This window comes from Zerene cesonia, unplaced genomic scaffold (assembly GCF_012273895.1).
Source record: "Zerene cesonia ecotype Mississippi unplaced genomic scaffold, Zerene_cesonia_1.1 Zces_u008, whole genome shotgun sequence".
Lineage (NCBI taxonomy): Eukaryota > Metazoa > Arthropoda > Insecta > Lepidoptera > Pieridae > Zerene > Zerene cesonia.
In genome coordinates, this window is record NW_024045138.1 from 650,363 (window position 1) to 670,117 (window position 19,755).

A 19,755-nucleotide genomic window follows, 5' to 3' on the forward strand; every position below is an offset into this window, starting at 1 on the left:
ATAGAGAGTAAACTTGTATACTTGTTTTTTATTATTGCTATTATAGATACATAATCTAAATATGTAATATTATCTAAATACGTTACACTCAATGATCGTAAACACTTAAAATATAAAAATGTCTACCTAATATGTATTAGGTAGACATTTTTTTAGCTCAGCTTATGTCTCACAGGCTGTATGTACAGCCTGTGAGACATAAGCTGAGCTTTGCAGACAATTTGTTTGACAGTGTGCTTTTTTATTACGATAACACGATTTTTTATTTATTATCTGCATTGTTTATTACAATAATGAGAAATTTAAATATTACTGTATAGACGACTAAACTCGTCATTCAAAGTTAAGTAATTCACAAAAATATTATAATAACAATTACAGTAATTTGGGGTCGAAACGAAATCGTACTATGAAAAATACTATCCCATTTACGATTAAGATAACTATTTAGTCGCTATCCGTGCAATATAATAAAATAAATTAACAATAATGATAGATCGTAGATGCATTTATCTAATGCTATTAGTATTAATACAACCACAGATAACATAATACTATACTAGATACTTATATAGCACCCTCATAGGAGGCCTGTGTCCCAGCAGTGGGAACATGTATAGGATGTTAATGATGATGATGATGATATTAGATATAACTATAATTTCTAATATTTATAGGAGTATTTGTGAATTTATGTTTTATATGTCCAGTGTAATACATGGAAATGGAGCAATTTATGTAGAATGATGTGCGATAATATTGATTCTAGACTTTCTCATAATTCATTTTAGGCGTCGTTCTCACGTCTTGAAATGATCAAGAAATGATCAGACAACTGTAGGCTTACATTATTATCATTATCAAGTGTATGGTTAAGGAGAACATTTTTTTTAATGTCCTTCAGCCATCAACAATTATTTGAAGTCAAAATTTGCAATTTGAGAACCTCTTCCTCCTTATTTAAGTGGGTAAAAACGTTAATCGTTTATGGACTTCAATGTTTTTCTCTTTTTGCGTTTGTTGAAGCTTTCAACCAGTTTGTGTGTTTGATAAACAATTTTTCTCCTTACCCATACTATGTTTAAAAGTTAAAAGACAAATCTATCCAAACATAAATAATAAGCGACTGATAAATAAGCACTATCAATTAAATCTCTTATGATCCAATGACGTTCTGTTGTATCCACGGCACGAAATGGGTGACCCTTGAGTATACGCCCGGGAAACCAGGTTCAGCGCACTTCTTCCCGTATGATACTACACCGATTTGAAAGAAGAAAGTGGTGTACGTTTGAGGGTTCCACTGGAAGATAATACAATGATTTCAATAAGTACACAATGATAATAATACAATGATTTAAGTAGTACTCGTATTAAAGTAACCTGATGTGAAGGTAACTACGTCTGTCTACCTTTTTTTTTAAGTGTTCCGTCGAGCCACTTAAGTGAAGGGGATGTCTGTCCTTGAAGAATAATGAAATTAAGGAATCAATTTCATTATTCTTCAAGGACCATGACATTTTATCCAAGGTTCCATGACATATAAATGTTATGGAACTAAGCAACACTTTTTGCTGGTTGCTACCTCTAAAATGGTGTTGAAAAGTGAAAAAGTTAAAAATTAGTTGAAAAAGTTCAAAGTGGTGCTTTATGACAATTCGAAAAGCTTTCAACTTTAATTGTGAAACTTTTGTTATTTAATATTTTATAATTTTTGGTTGTTTACTCATCTATACATTATTAAGGAGCCGAGCTAAAAGGAAAAGTCCAAGCCTTAAACTGTCATAGTTTCTCAGAAGAAATATAACTGAATTATTTATGGATTGTGGGATAGCATAACTGATAATATATAGACGCTGCTTTTTCACACAAATTCGGAGATTTATTTCTATTTGCATTAACAAATTATGTCACAGTCATAATTTTTTAAGACTCGGACTAGGACTAGGAAAGCAAGGCACTCACGATAGGCTGCATGAGGGGTCCGCCGCTGTCCCCTTGGCAGGCGTCCATCCGGCCGTCCTTGTGGCCGGCGCACAGCACCCGCGCGTCGATCACCTGCTGCTTGTACATGCTGTATGCGCTTGCGCACGCCGCGTTCGTTACCACGGGCAACTGCGCCACTTGCAGGTGGCTGGCTTTGGGACCGCCTGTACATTATGGGTATTTGTTTTAGCGATGATCTTTATTTAGAATGACTTCTATTATTGATAATATTCATTTCAGGTTCACCTAGGTTGATTTGAATTAAAAAACTTAAAATATGTCTATATCATCGATAATGACAAAGCTATATGTCAGGATTTAATAGTATATGTATGAGAAAATTTAGTTTCGTCTATCATTATAGCGTGTGTTTAGTTTGTTCTTAATCTATATTTATTATTGTACTGTTTATACACAAATGAACATACGGTAAGCCACATCTCCCCAGCCAGCTATGAGAGGATTGTACTTCTCATACGTTTGAGAGCGGAGTTTTTCGTCTTGCGGGATGCAGATCGGTCGGATTAGACCTGAAACATTAAACGTTAGTATTTACAATGGGTTTATATGAGGTTCATAGATAAAAATGTTACTTTCATTTATTTTATTAAATTCTATGGCCTTTTATATGCAATCATATTGAATATGGGAGTTGTGCACGCTTCGTCACGAAATGGGCTATCTTGCATCGGGGCAGATTATCCTCATAGAATACGGGCATGAAATGGTAGAATATTATTGTGTTTCCTGTGGTGAATGTAGCAGCCGGAGTCCCGTTCCCTTTTCCTGATCCTTCCTAGTCCTATCCTTCTTTTCTCAGTCAGTCCTTTCCTTTTATCCCTTTCCCTTAAAAGCACTCGCAAAAGCAATGATCAGGGGCGTTGGTTTATCATCGGGCGAACCACCAGCTCAGAAGTAATAATTTAAATCTTCATATGAACAACATATTCAAAGTATATTTTTTTCAAATAACTGTTAGATCTGAAAAATGAAACAATTGAAACTTACTTGAAAACGATACGTCCTTCTCCAAGACCAGAATTCCAATATCATCGGTAAAAGCCTGGGGGTCATATAGCTCGTGCTTGATAAGGCTTTTGATGAGGACATCAACTGGAGTCGCTCCGTCATCCTCTCTAGCTAGATCCAGCTCGCCTAGACGCACTACGTACCTATAAGAGAACATACATATAGTGATAAGAAGATGGTTAAGATATTTTTCTTTCAATTGTCTCTTTGAATTTCCTGAACTAATGTACGCTTTCAAAGATTTTGTGTTGTTACAACAGATTCAAAATTCAAATAGTCTGTGGGACGAAATAAACAGTTTATGATGGGCTATCGTATTGGCAAATGTAAAATGTGAGCGGATATCCATTGTTAAGATAATATATACATAGTAAGTTAGAGCACGCGGTTTTACTCGCGTCGTACCTATGCTAAAATCTAGAGTATAATCCGTATCTTTATCAAATTACATACAGATACACTGTTTTTTTTTGGCTAGGCTATAGGCTTCTTTTACTTTATACATAGCAACTTTTTAGTTATTTCCCTATGTACTAACTCTCATACACACTTATCACACAGACCGTCACGCTTTTTAACCTGCTTTTATTACCTTCACCAGTATGTTTGAACGCAAGTGACTCCTTTAGATTCGATTTTGACCAATTTTAAACGACATGACGAATTTTATTCAAACTTTGCATACTCATGAAGGATGGGCGATAATACAATTTCATCAGTTTATCTTATTATACAGATAAGCATTGCCAGAATTTAATAAATTTCCTTGCGTATACTTTGTATCCTGTCCTAGTATTATTAAAAATGCGAAAGTTTTTGTATGATTTATGTATGCTTGTTACTCTTTCACACAAAAACTCCTAAACCGATTGCAATGAAATTTAGTACGTAGATAGCTGGGCAACCGAAATACCACATAGGCACCTTTTGATCCCGATATTCCTACGGAATACAGACTTTCGCGGGTGAAACCGCGGGCCACAGCTAGTAAGAGTATAAGAGCAAGTGAGGCAATTTAGTTGTCCGCCATTACCACGTTTTTTTTTAACTGTGTGTATATATTGTAATATTATAATCCTAGTATTTCCTATAATCGACTGGATATACTACAAAGTGTAGTAAACAAACCCACACTTATGCGCGAGGCTAATTGTCCGTATCATTACTTCGCGATACTGTGATTATTTATTGCCTCCATTATCATCATATATTATAATCCTACAAATTGTGATGTCGTAACATTTAATATGCGGATGTTGTGTGGGTTTTGGTTATCCACCTGAATGAAATACACCAGTTTTTTTTTTGAATGGCTAGTATATTTAGTTGCACAATAATCAAGGTGTTGTATTTATTATTTATTATGAAGGCTATCAGAAGGAACATTATTTCTCTTGAAAAATGTTTCATTCACGCCACTTACATCGGTCGAAGCTTGATGCAAATTATAGCCTAAATAATAATAATAAAAATCTTTATTAGCAAAACCATACAATATTGTTAGTATGAGAACAGTAGGGTTACTTTACAAGGTACAGATTCAAGCTAGGCTGTTGCTATCTTGAATATCAGGAACGCTGTACGGATCACTTTGTTGACGAATTAAATGCCACACATTCAGACACAGAACATTCGAAACCAGTTCACGTATGCTTCGCTCATGTATACAGCTCTTCAGCTGTTTGATTTTACGGGAGTATTATACATTTTGAAATTATAGACTCTTTTACGGTCACTAGTCACTCACAATTCATTTTCCCTGTTATGGATGCAATGAGCGGCAGTAAGCACGTGGTGCGAGGTGATGAGAGACCCTCCGCACTTCCAACTTGTAGCGCCGCGACTTCTGTAACCCAGGAGCGCCATCCATGGGAAGTCACCTGGGGAAAAGAGTCCAAATTATAAATTGACATTACAATAGCCACTTTCAACATAAAACTAAAGAGCCTTAAAATTGTTAGAACTAGATCCAACTTAAATGGACCAGAGGGCCTGTACCAGCGTTCAAATAAAAAAGATTTATCAAATTCCAAACAAAAAAACACAGACCTCCCAGAGAAGGATGGAAAAAAGCGATATGTTTGATTGGTACGATAAACTAACATTACTTGACTGATTTTAAATAGATTTACAATTAGTAAGCGTCATCTTTATCGAGTATCACAGGTATGAGATAAAATCTCTGTGATACTCTAGATGATGCTTGCTGACTCTGTTGACACTGCTTTCTGACTTGTAGTCAATAATTCTATTAAAATTACGATTCGAAAGCGTAAAATGCGTTAGTTACATGCAAAAAATTGACTTCATCTAAATTTGGTACGCAAATATGGCCTGGAATAAAGATTTCATGCCTGTTTCACAGCACAAAGCAATGAAATTATCGATTTAATGACGATGGAATTTTACAAATAATTATAGAAGCATACAAACAGGAAAATTTTCATCCAAACAATTTTATAATAGCTAAGCCTGTTATGGTAGAAAAATAAATTGTGGTGGAGTCTTCTATTTTATTTTGTTTCAGAAGAAATTAATTACATACGCTTATAGTTTTCAATTACCTCGATATCACATGAATGAAATATAAAAAAATTAAGACGCGAAAATTACTTATAATAATTGATTAATGTGATCAGGGGAATACCCGAAATTGAAAAGTTTTTGACGATATTATTTCTCGATATATTTTTAAGCTCTTCAATAGAATACGTATGTTTTGGGATTTCCCCTAATACTAAAATTTTGCGTAGTGCTTATTGACCGTGTCAATGTTGTTCTCTGTGCCAGAATATTATCATTTCTACTAGAAAATCTAACTTTTGTCCGCAGCTTAACCCGCGTGGAGTAATATCATTTTTCATGTTACAAACTTCCATCCTATATTCTATCATCTCGGGAGAAGAATTTATCAAAATACTTTATTAGAGGATGCCTACATCTATCTTCAGTCTATCTTTGCGCGATCGGTTCAAGGTAGTTTGGCCTCTACGTTGTTACATCAGTCAGTCACCTATGCTATGTATGTAGGGCTTGTAGTATGTTTAATTATCTAATGACCGTATCGGATATCTCATTAATGAAGCCATGTTCCACTCCGTATCAGTTTATAACTCATTACTAAACTTCTGATCCGACAGACGTCAAGTCTACGAGCATTTCAGGCGAACTCTCAGAAGTGTAAAGTTTATAGCGCGAAATTAAAGTTACAATAACAAATACAACTTCAAATACAATCGCTTCAACAGTTATGTATAATTATAGAAAATAACTACGTTAGGACAGATTCATAAATGACTTATTGAATAAAAGGTATGATTTATTACATAATTCGTAGTATAATACTCGAGTATGACAAGAAAATATTATTTATGATGTATGGTTTATAATTAACAACAAAATTCCATTGCAATGCTATGTGCCGTTTCACCTCTTCCTTCTTCTTCTTTTAATTAATAGCTCCAGCCAATAAATAGGGACTCCGCCACTGTCCAGTATATGTGGAAATAGACTCAAATATCAGACTTGAATCGATACGGTTGTGACATGCAACATTTGGAAATCGTTGGAAAAAATAGGATTGCTAATAATTTCTCATAGCTTATTGACACTTTCTTTTAAATATTAATTGACAAATACTAAACAGAACTTATCTAGAAGCTGCACAACCGGTCACAAGCTTCGATGCAACATGATAACCTACCATGTATTCGCGAGATAAGTGTCTCAGTCAATATTATGTTATGTATTATATTCGTATGTGCATTACGCAGTGTTTAATGGACACTCAACTCAAAACACAAGTAAGTAAATACGACTAATAGCCAGCAATCATGTCGTTATTTATGTATTATTTTTAATGACACTCATTTACTCATCATAAGGAGATGAAATATGAATCACCTTTATAAATTATAGTGTTATTATTTTAAATGTTTAAATACTCCCGATTGAATACTAAATTTTAATAATCAATTAGTTCAATTTCGTAAATTATGCTAACTAATATTATAAATAAAAAAGTTTGTATGTTTGTCTAAATTGTTTTTCCTTCTTCGCAATGGAGCGACTTTATGACATGATTTCTGTTTCTGGTAAGATTTAGGGGGCTAGAAAGTGACATAGACTTCTTTCCGCGGTGTTCAATTATCATTGCCATGTAAATGTTCCTATAAATAGTTCATACATTTAAAAATTAGTTCATATTTGTTCCTTCAGGAGTAACCCTTAAGATTGTTGTTAAGAGAGTAAACATTAATCCATCACGCTGACCAAATGCCAACTTGTAGATTTCACATATTATCATTAAACTTAATACTTCACAAGAATTTTTTTTCTTATAATTTATTACTTCAAATAAGTTTAGAAGAACGTAATATTTACTAAGCAAATTTTTTAGGCCAGCCATTCACAGTGCGATATTCTGAAGGTACAAATAACACGACTTAACCAATTGTGTTCTCGTAACTCACCAAGTTTAGCTGGTATCCCATTCACGACGCGACTGAAAGACGCATTGCTGACACCGCATACCGGTGGTTCAGGTAATGCAGTGATGGCCGCCACGTCCGACGTCATCGCCGACTTTCCTGACGCAGCTTCCGTTGACGTCACGGGTGGAGGTGGTGCTGTGGTGGGGGGAGCGGTTGGTGGTGTGTTGGGTATACCGGGAAGGGGACAGCAAACCTATAGATTGAGATATGCATTGTTAATTTTTTGTTTGACTCAAAGAGTTGATAACAATTCGCCTAAAGTCGGGTTTACATCTTAGGGTGTGGTTTCCAATTTTTTTATTATTATCGTTTAAAATTTCCATTTTTTATATTGATAAAATAATTTTAAGTGATTGAAATTGAGTTTAATCATTTTAGGTTATACCTAGTAGGTAATAGTTAAGTTTGTTTGAATTTGGCTCCACTTTTGTTTCACGTTTTAAGTTCATTTTTTTCTTTGTTTTAATTGTTTTCTTGTGTATTTATTGTGCTTTCAGTGTTGTATTGTGTCTTAATTTTATTGTTTTGTTTAAATTGTAATTTCGTGGGGTCAAATAAATGTTTATTTCTTTCTTTCAAATAAAACCGTGTTAAAAAGTAAATTTCAAGAATCTAAAGGAACATGTATGTTTGTTTTATCAAAATCTTCTGCAATTTGTTTTTTCTTTGTATCCAACTTCAAATCAAAGTTTATAACAACTTAATAACCTGCTATAATCTATCGAGATTAATTTTATGGGTCCATCAAACAGACTACAGACATAAAATATTATGATTACGATACGACGAATTAAATTAAATGAACATATATTTTAATCATTTCTATTTATCTATATAAAAATATCATAGTGATTATTTGAACTAGGTTTAGTCAGCGAATTCTCACGTAACTAGTATTTCACCCGGAGAATAAAATTATTTGCAAATCTAGACTAAAATCTATTTAGTGCGTCTCATTTCATACAAACCCGATCGACCGCTTTTGAAAACAAAAAATATCGTAGGTAATTACTAAATAATATCGGAATTTTGTCTAACATCCTCAAGATTTGTATATAAATATTAAAAGCAAGGTATACGCGTGTATCTAAGAGCAATTGACCTTGACATTCAAAGGAAAACATTTGAAGACGATGACCATTGACCATTAGCGCTGTTTTATTAGACGATTTATTAATTTGCAAACATAATGACGTTGCCTTAACGATTTTTAATGAATTAAAAAAGATCTACACGCTAGTGATATGTAAATTTCGTATTAATTTTACAAGGTCCTGTTTAGGCTAAAATAAAACTAATGGACTCTTTTTTAAATTGGCTTTAATAAAAAGCAAGAAATGTGGATCTGAAGCTCAAAATGTGGATGTCAAATTCTTATACATGATTTTTATTTATACCTATTCAAAATAGACAGACCGCGCGTTGATATGATATGATGAGAAGTAATAATAAACCCTTCGAAATATTTAATGATAAAAAAAAAAACAGATTATTTCATTTCCAATTTTACAAAATAAGTTTAAGAAAAAACCTGTGTCAGAACGAGTGCTCTTCCTTAACTTAATTATTTTAACTAGGTATATAAAAATTTAAATAAACCGCTATTATATAACATTATTTCAATTAATTCATGTTACGTATGGTGTTCTTTTTCTGTATTATGACGATTCAAACGCGCTTCTAAACAAAGTCTAGTCTATCAATCAAGTCGTCTATCAATGTTAGAGTTTCAGTTTATATGTTCCTTACTATAAAAATAAACGTTATTCTAGTCAACTATCGTCCTTTAGGTGATCAGTTCTTATAAATGTTCTAGGTACCTTGGGGATGTCATTTTCGAAACCGCATTGCGATCGTCTCAAGATATCCACAACTCTGCTGTTTTTGGGTGTCTGCAACAACTTCACGAACGGTTCGCAGGCTTTTATGCTGATGCATGATCCGGAACCGCCCTCCACTGTGGTACACCTCTCTCCTGGAAGCAAACAACAGCTTTGACGTTGGTGTATATCGTAACATTTAGCTGCACCGCACTCTGGCGCTGATGGAATGTTATTCAATTTAATTTATTTAGGAAAAATCCTCCTAGATTGTAAAATGTTGCATCATTTGAACAAGGTACCTACAATGGAATTAACATCATATTTTTATACAAAATCTAATATAAAATCTTATTTTATTTTTAGGTAAATAATATATTTCTCTGTAATAAATTTCATACAAGCTGGATCTTCATTTAAAAAAAAACGACAGTACCAGTGAAAATAAATTTGTCTTTGATATTATTAAATATTAATATAAGTTAATACTATCTACTTATTAATATTAGCACCTGTATTATACATTAATTTTCACATTTTTTGTAATTTTTTCATGATATTTGTTAAATGGATTCGACATGCTATGTTAGATATACGCAGTCATTAGGACTAATTATAAGATATTCAAATTATCCCCATATCGATGTAAATGTGTGAAAAATTATGTCAAGTGTAGCAATTAAATTAATATATTTTTATTTAAAAACAAGAATTAAGCAATAAAATATAAGAGACAAACATGAACAAAAGAAATACATGGATGAAAAGAAAGAAAAGGTGTAGTGAGAAGAGAGATCAAAGAAATAAATGTTTTTTTAATATTATCACGATTTTTAAATATGTATATTTGTGTATTGCCAGTCGAATTAACGACTTACATACACAAATATACATAAAACTTTATTTCTTCGCGGGGTTTAAAATTATGATCATATAGTAAATTAATGAATATAACACGTTAATAGTGTTTTTATTGGTGGTAAATGTTAAAACCTGTTTAGTCTTATTATCTGAGGTTAAACTTATTATAAATAAATGTTTGAGTTTGAGTATACACTTAATTTCTGGTTTCAAAATCGGTTAGTCCTTTATCATGAACAATTACACGTATATATTTAAGTGCCGTTGGTTAAAATTGATTTAAAAGCAGACAAATTACGTATGCACCGCAGTTCCATCAAGATGCATCGTTAAATTCAGCACACAATGCTTCATCCGTGTGATGATTTCACAGATAAATCAGATAGTTACAAAGAATTTGTTTATACTTTATAGGGAAATCCTATTCTACCAGTGTTTATTAACATTACTACAAAGAAAATACCATTAGGACTAAAAATGCATAGTATGAAGTAAAAAAAGGAAGCATTCAATTGGAACTACTGATGGAAATTACTTAACATTATTCGATATATTGAACAGACACACAGGTATTATATAAGATTATTATGGTGTGTATGTGGTATCAAGAGTATTTATAATAATCGCTATGAATTTATAAAAATAGACAAACATCGTAAATTGAAATCAATAATGTCTATTTTTACAAATTAAATGAAAAGAAATAAAATCTAGAAAACAAATTTAGAAAATCAAGCAATATTGTCCAGCATTGCTTTGATTTTATTAGTTACTAGTTATTTATAAGTTCAATCATTTAATAATATGATGAAAACAATTTTGTGCAAATCGAATTCTAATAGTTAATAATACCTATAACAATTTTGTCGATTCTAACATTTTACTCTCGTGCTTCGCTCGTTACTATGTAAATAGTGTTTGACCTGACGTGACCACTACACGGCCTTCGAGTATATTTATCGACTCGAAGAGTAAGGAATGAATGTGTTTTTGGATGTTGTTACAATGGTAGGAGGTTTAATGCTAGATTATATGAACTTCGTAGTGTAAAGGGTCACATTATTTGTGGATATCCTTTTTATAAATAGGGAAAGTGACGGGTAGGAATTGTGTTTGACTTTCTTGATATAGAATTAGAATTTAAAATCTTAGTTGCAAAAGTTACTTACGAGTATAAAATTTATCTCACTATAAGAGAAAATACTTTTTTTTGCATAGTTATTTATTTGAATATTGCAAATATCGAATAGCTAAAAGACCTAAATATTCGATTAAATTATGATTAATCACAAATTGTATTAACATTATTATTTTCGTCGACAATTAAAAAAATCTTTCTCGGTTTTGTAGAAACGGTAGCTTACATAAAGCTACCGTTTCTCTCTTTCTTATTCCAAATAACTTGAAAGCGAAAGAGACAGAAGATGGACTTCATTACTTTTTGCTTGAAGCAATAAATTATCTCGCGCAAATATGTTCAAATAAGTTTTTCTTAGTATTTGACGACGTCATGGCTGTGTTCATTCGATGTTAATTAAGAAGCAAACGGTGAATTTAAGAACCTTATATGGCATATGATTCCACAGTAACTAGGTTAGCCTAGTACATTTGTAGCATAGTGTTGTACATTTAATATGGTAGCGCGTATTTCGTATGACATCACTGTAATTTGTTAATAACTTTTATGTGAATAACTTCATAGGAGGCCTGTGTCCCAGGAGTGGGAACATATATGGACTGATGATGATGATCATATTTTATTAGTACTAAATTTATATAACATGGTTGTTAATTGCAGTGAGATGTGGAGTTAATAGTTTATAACGTATAAGTAACAAGCATGGAAGATTAATAATTATTTAGTAATTATTATAGTAGGAAGATTTGTATAAAAATGATAAATTGAATGTAAAAGAGCTGCGGAAAGTTACAACACATGTGTAAACAAAACAACAACATAAATACAAAATATAAGACAGATCTGTGAAATAACATTCTAAGCTTATTCTGTAACCCATTGAAGAAAGTCAAAATTATTAAAAGCACCTTCCCTTTATTCTAGATTCGTTTCATTTAATTTCCCTAAAACTTGAAACATTTTTGAGGGTTTTCTCTGAGCTCAACGACACTTAGTAGTATTAACCTGGCAGTATTAAAACTTGTATCTTCTTAGTAATGGTCATTCACCTCGATAATATCCGGTCATTATAAAAATGCAAGATATTAAAGTCACGAACATTGCATATTATTCAATTTTTTTGGTAGCGCAAGAGCCGATAGACCACCTGATGATAAATGGTCAACACCGTCCATAAACTCTGCTGGTGTTACAGGTGGTTTCGGCTTTTTAATGATAAATCAATACTATAGATTCTAACACATATGTTTTTGACATATTATGTCACTAAGACGAGATGGCGACCATACTTTTCCAAACTACTCCATACTCCTACTCCAAAATCCTACTCCATATTAAATTCGTTAAAATTGTATTTTAGTAACTCAGCAATTATATTTCTTATTAATAACCAATTTCATGCTTCAGAAATGTAATCAACTACGAAGTAAATGGAATTAATTTCCGTATTAATCAATCAAAATGATACAATGCTTGCAGAACCCAACATGCTATTATCACATTTACAGTTAATTTACCGTTAAATATTAAAAATAAGTATATTTACTAAAAGCCGAGAATCCCACGTTATCCCTCGATTGCGACGGTGGTACTGGCGTCAGTATTGCACGAGGTGTACTGCTTATTTCACCAGCTCTATCGCCAAAAGAAGACTCGTTTATTCCGCCCAAAACACTATCCGGCTTAACGTTCTCTTCGTTAAATGGTGCATTTGTATTTGCATCGTATGCTGCTGCAGTAGGTATCGGTAATTCACTTGAAATAATTGCAGGCTCTGGTGTTCTATCAGTTTCAGGTTTTTCCGTATTCAAATCGGTATTTACATTAGAATCTGCTCCATTACTTTCATTGTTCATATCTTTAACATTGTTGGATAGGGAGTCTCCAAACGATGGTTTGTTAGAATTCATGCCAGTGATGAAGTCTTCAAAACTCAACCCATTCGAATTGGCATTGTTATTGTTGTCTCTTACAGGATTTTCTGCTTGACTTTCTCCATTTGTTTGTATAAAGTTGGGATTACCTTGATTGTTCAGGTAGTTCTCTGTTACTCTATCGTTGTCTAAATTAACATAGTCTTGTGGTATTTCAGTGTTTTGATTTGGAAATCTCACTCTGTTTGGACGTCGGCGGTAAGCGTCGTCATATTGATTACTTATGGGTCGATTAGTGAAGGGATATATGTATTCTGGGTTGCTGCTTGGATTTTCACGCTGTAAATGTAGTAAGGAACTTATCTGTTGGCTAATTCTTCTCGGGTTGGGGAATTGCTGGAAAAACGGCTGCTGCTGATGACGTTCATTGGGGAAGAAACCTACATAAAATAAATAATATTAAAAAAAGTTATGGCAATGTAAATTTTAACTGGTGGAGTTTTAGATTAAATAAGAATATATTTATTTCTCAACCATACAATAAACACATACAAACAAAACGTTTTTTAGATTATTGAAATTCTACATATTTTCCTTTTATTATTATTTGGTATAATTAACAGGTTGTATGTGTGTGTTGGAGTTTACATTAGTTATTAAGTAACTAATGTGTTAAAACTTCAATACATCAATATTATAGCGAAACTGCTTTACCACTTTAATATCCTAACTACTTTTTTATATCCTACTAATACTTATGTACCTACGTATATAATAGTCTTCAAGCTTCTTAATAATTGTATGAAGAACAGTCGAAAAATTCTTACGTTTTGAAACTAATTTTATATAGAGAAAACATTTGTGTTTTTGGATGTATGTTTCTAATGTTTTCACACAAAAACTACTGGATCGCTTGCAAAAATTCTTTCACAATGGTGGTTGTTTCTAATAAGAAAGCTGTATCTTCATTGAGTGACTGGCTATATGTGAACCACGAGCTAAGTCGGGGCGGACCGCTAGTTAATATAATTTAATAACAAGTTGTTTAGATTCACACCAAGATATACAATAAACGAGTTAATTCTAATCGTTTTTATTATAATTATTCCAATTAAAATATGTCTCGTGTACTTGGACCGATTTTAATTCTTTTTTAAAAACAAACTATTACAATTAGGAACTGTTTAAATCTAATTCAGCATTTAATCTCCCAAACGTAAAACTCATTCTCAATACGCTATGTAAACATTTGGTGACCTTAAACTTATCCAACATAATTCTGATAAGAGTTATATTATAATAATAAGTTTATTCTATAAAATCTTTACGTGCCATTATAACATATAAACTTTGTCCTTAAGAGTGATTTTTCAATATTTTCCGTTTAATGGGACTCGGGATTTTTTACGTAAAGGTCGAAATATTTCAGAATAGATTTTAATATTTAATTGCAAACAATTTACAATGTTTACTAGCTGCTTGGCAAATCAACTTAAGACCAATACCTTACGTCATTTGGTTGCATACAAATAACCCAAATTAACCTTCAATATATAAAGATGGACATTGGCAGTTGAAAATTATCGTAAAAAATGTTGCAATGAAAATTATATATTTTTTGTATATATATGTTAGTCTTATTTGCACCATTATTGGTAAATAAATATGTACAGAAGGATAGAAAATCAGAAAAATATGTACAATATACATAAATGACAGTTGATGATAGGTACATCGGAAATACCGCGCGATCACATTCGTACGAATATTTGCATGTACCGACGAATGTTTTTACATGCTTAAGCTTTTTATCAGTACTAACTCCTATCTTATTTATGAGTTTGGAAATTACTTATACGCAAAGAAATAATAAACTCATGTTCACACTTAACGAATTCAATGTAAGATTTATGTACATATTCTAGCATTTTTTGAATAAATATCGAACTTTTGAACATATTATTACATAAGTATGCTTGCTACATACGATATACAATATAGCAAGAAATTTATTAAGCGGTTTGATGACTGTTTACGGTTTATAACGGTTACAGCGGTTTGATAATTGATTATTAAAAAAAAAACAATCCCATAAATATTTTAGTCATAGCGACTCTTTGGTTCAATGTCACTGTCAAAATACCCGATTTTGTGCAGAATACAAACATACGATGAATGAATAACTAATGTCCACGTTTAGTCACGGTCGAGATTATTTCCTGACCAAGTTTTTTATCAAACATATTTGTTACATTCGTGTCGACAATTTGATATGATCTGTGAAATTAAAAAAATTATCTTTTCATTTGACATACAGTATACAAGCTCAGCAGGACGAAAATTATAATTATTAGATTAATATTTCAAATCGAATAAGAAATTGAATGATAATTATTTTGATTATTTAATTAAAAATAATTTACAAATTGAGGTAGTATTTTTCTGGTACATAAACTGACGCTATAAATGCTTTATTATTTTTAAAGAAAAGTTGTTGGCAAAAGTATATTTTTACCACTCTAGATATGTGTGTACTGTGATACTGTAAGTAATTAGGTACCTACGTATGTAACGTAGGTATCTAATAAACAGTATCTAGCATTTACGAACCACGCATCAACTTCATAATTGCCAGTAATTATCACTGATTCATTTATATGCATGGTACATTCCGATTAGATGTTTGGTACTTCAGTATTTATATTGTTTTACGCGAATGTTTAATTTTTAAATCAATTTCCATAACTGTCCTTTTTGAAATTTAAGCTATAATCCTATAGTAAAAGATTACGCATTACAACAATATCCGTGCATAAACTAGAAATGTGTTTTTTATTGCGAAAACTACGTTATGAAATGTCTGTTTATTTGTATATCCTTCATTCATATCATAACGTATTCTTCTTTATGGTATGATTATTTGTGCCTGTGAATGTTTGTAATAGTGTAGTGCCTGAAAAGAATTTGTAGACTATAGAATTAACTTAATTTTTAGTTTTATGGCATTGAAATGCTTTATAAATCAGTAATTTTGAAAGAATAGAAATAATTGTTTCACGAGGCGGGATTCGAACCCGCGTATTTTGCCAAACAACAACAACGCGGTGCGTAGCGTTGCTGCTTGTTGCTTTCGAAATACTCGACTAGAGAATGATTTAGTCTACAGTCATATTATATGACGCCAGCATCTCACATTCTTTTGGGAATTTCCTTTAATCACGCAAAAGAAGCCGCACGCCGGATGTTAGTATTTTTATAAGTCAGTTTGTCATTTATAGAGTAGATAGACTAGACTCATAAAATCAGTCATAGAAAAGCTCATTTAATATGCTAATAAAGGAAATAATATAAAAAGACAATAAATGAATGCGTAATTGTGTTAATAAAACGTATCGAAACGACTAATTGCTGTGCCATTGTAAGATAATTTCAATATGAGGACACAAATGAACCTTGAAGATAGGGTTTAATCGTTGTTTTAAGACTATCTCATTTCCAGTTAAGTTTAAAGGGAAGGCTTCGGGTATTGTTTGATAAAAACTATATCAGGCGTATTAAAAATATTTTACCGATTAAATCCTTTATTTTATCGTCTCATAGTTCAGAAGGATTTATTACGTATATGCATACGCATATGTACAAAATAATTAAGAAATATTGCTAAAACTCAATTACTACTATTGATCCAAAAGAGTTAAGTATAATAGGTTACTATAACTTATAATTTCAATTGTATAAATTTAGGCATTAATGATGTTTTGGGTACGGCAGAAGAATAAAAATTCATATTTTATAACCGGTTTGGCCTTTTGCTCATTGCATTTTTGCATAATTATGTAAGTTTTAATGTATTTCTTTTTCAAACACGTTATTATAAATGTAAATCTAATTTCGAACACAACAGTCATTTTGATTTCACTTATTCACATACCTACTCCCAAAATCCTTCTTAGTTTAAAAGCGTTTTTTTACAAGTTATTTAGATCAAATTCAAAAACTAAAAACAGCAAAATAAGAGCCAAGCCTAGTTTGCATTTTAGTAGCAGAATTTCAGGAAAAAAATTCATATAGCCCTTATTTATTCTTCTGCACTGTTACGGTATTATTCTGTCAGTTATTTCATAAACCTTCGATAGCTTACCTATGACGAGTTTACTATGTTTATTTTGATATATTATTGTATAGCATATATTTATATGAAATACAATGATAAAAAGATCATAATATTATTTATAGATGTATATGCAGTAGACCGTACTTAAATAACTTGCACCCTCAAATGGGCCATCAAACCGCTTAAAATGTTTGTCTATTACGAATTTAATTTTTTATGTTTTTCCGACGTAAAAAACACATAAGCTCCATAAACTGAACACACCATAGAAACTCAACGATCTTGTACCATAAAATCAACTCACCAAACTGACAAAAAACATTTTGAGCACAAAAACAAACACAGAGAACGAAATATATAAACTCGCGGGCCATTTTGACCGGCGCGCGTCAAACTTCACGCTTCGCGAGACACGGCAACACTGACGCGAATATCTTAACTCCCGAGTTATCTTGTCCGGCGTTTATAAATCCATTACGTCATAAACGTAAACCCCTTGCATTGGTATTCAATGAATTTCCCTTAAAATTAGTCACATACTCACATCAGTATCAAATTTATTGAATAGCAAACAGCATCCGCGTTATCACAAGTACAATAAGGTTTCTATTGAATTCATCTTTATTTATGAGACACTGGGTAAGGTATCTTTGCGTATAAGCAAGTATCTTTTAGAGCATGGTCGAATTTTCATTGTTGTAACACTTTTTTTGTAGAAACAAAAAAGCATTAACATAGAAGTGTGTTAGGTATGTATCAAAAATAAGCGTTCAAAATGTCAAAATATCTTCGGTCCCATAAAAAATAGGCCGACTTCACGAACTCTGGATATGTTCTGCTTAGCTTCGTCAGTCGAAATAAATTACGAAAATATACGTCTAAAGATCGTTAAAAAGTTAACGCCGTTAAACTATCAGGGGCATTATAAGCAAATGGTGAAACCGGCCCTCAGTTCTTTCTGGACCTCAAACACAAATTAGTTAAGATGCTTATAATAATTAACCTAGATTTTTCTAAGGTATTTCCTAACAAAACCATTTAACCATTTATTTAGCATTTGACTAAAAATTGCCACCTTATGCTGTATTTTTAAAGTCGGTTAGAGTAAGGTGCACTTACGCGGGTGAAACCGCGGGGCACAGCTAGTATGTAATACACTGATATGAATCAAGGAATCATTTGAGATTGAAGTCACTAACACATCTACATTTAGCGGTGATATAATAAACAAGCATTTAGAATATTGATGATAAAATTATATTTAATAGTTCTAAGTAGGCACATACTATCGTAATGTCAGAAGTTTAGACTGACAATATGCAAGGTTAGAATGATCGAAGCGGGAAAATCAAGACAAGTTAGTTCTAACCTAAGAGATCCGATACTTTAAGAATAAAAACAGTTGCCATATAAATGAAAAAATTAATAGTATTCAGTCTGTCTTTAAATGTAATCTGTTACTCGATTTAAAAAAAAATACTTGAAGTAGTTTGTTAATATTTTACAGAATTTCCTCTTTTACAAAATATAAAAAGGGCATCACGTGTGTTAATAGCCAAAACTAGTCGTTTAGTAGTGTAAGAGAAAAACACACACACAAAGTACGTCTGTCTGTAAATAATAATGCAATGAAAGTAGAATAATATATTATAATAGTTTAAAAAAACTAAAAAACACGCTTTTATCATATTTTGCAAATTGAAAAATGGAATAATTTTATCAAATTAGTGTATTGTCATCGGTCCTCAATAAATCTACAAAGTTTGAACGAAATCTGGCCGTTTAAAGTGGGTCAAAATCGCGCCCAAAGAAGTCGGTTACAAACAAACATACAAACATACAGGTGAAATAAAAAGCGTGTAAAAAATTAATACTTTTCCCGAAATAACCTAAATAATATGGCAGTGTAATGAGGCCAACCTGTCATTTAAGATAGAAACATCAAACTGAAAGATAAAAAAACGAATTACTGACCTATTTTCAATTGTTGCGATCGTTTTTTCTTCTCCCCTTTGTTCTTCACGACGACTTTAACCCGCCTTTTCACATTGTACATTTGTTTCGGCGCGTAATTGCTTTTGTAGTCCATGCTACCGTTCCCTATGAGGCCCTTACGGGTGAACCCAAGGTGACCCTCCGATAGAAGCACACTGGGGTATGAACTGCTTTGATATTCGTGACCGTAACCATAGCCATGGCTGGGATATCCATAAGGATAATAGGATGGGGATACATGTCCATAGACAGGCGTTTCGTGCCCGTAGCTGTGGTCGTCATAACAATGATTTTTAGAGGGATGAAGGTACTTTTTGGTATAGTAACAGTCATGACCGAAAAGGTTTTGAATCAGTGCATCGTACGCTTCGTAGTAACCTGGAGGGTGGGTGGGGGAGGGAGGCTTGTATGTAAACGGAGTTTTTAGGCATTTATTATTGTTTTG

At 32.3% G+C, this 19,755-nt stretch overlaps 1 protein-coding gene across 1 annotated transcript; it reads right to left on the bottom strand.

The window, feature by feature from the left end:
• Positions 1–6: 6 nt before the first annotated feature.
• LOC119839118 (venom serine protease Bi-VSP-like) lies at positions 7–17,753 on the bottom strand. Its single transcript, XM_038365315.1, has 9 exons — positions 17,620–17,753; positions 12,874–13,641; positions 9,329–9,483; positions 7,488–7,701; positions 4,763–4,895; positions 2,995–3,158; positions 2,415–2,516; positions 1,966–2,150; positions 7–1,303 (listed from the first exon to the last, which is right to left on the bottom strand). The coding sequence occupies exons 1-9, from the start codon at positions 17,687–17,689 to the stop codon at positions 1,157–1,159; spliced, it is 1,938 nt and encodes a 645-aa protein (XP_038221243.1). The 5' UTR covers positions 17,690–17,753; the 3' UTR covers positions 7–1,156.
• Positions 17,754–19,755: the final 2,002 nt, after the last annotated feature.

Excerpts from the sequence above, each read along its gene's own strand:
- LOC119839118 (XM_038365315.1), bottom strand. The coding sequence starts at position 17,689 with ATGGCCCGCGAGTTTATATATTTCGTTCTCTGTGTTTGTTTTTGTGCT. Across the intron at positions 9,484-12,873 it reads CGTGGGATTCTCGGCTTTTA|GAGAGAGGTGTACCACAGTG; the intron begins GTAAATATACTT and ends GTTTGCTTCCAG. Across the intron at positions 2,151-2,414 it reads CTGGGGAGATGTGGCTTACC|GCGGTCCCAAAGCCAGCCAC; the intron begins GTATGTTCATTT and ends CATAATGTACAG.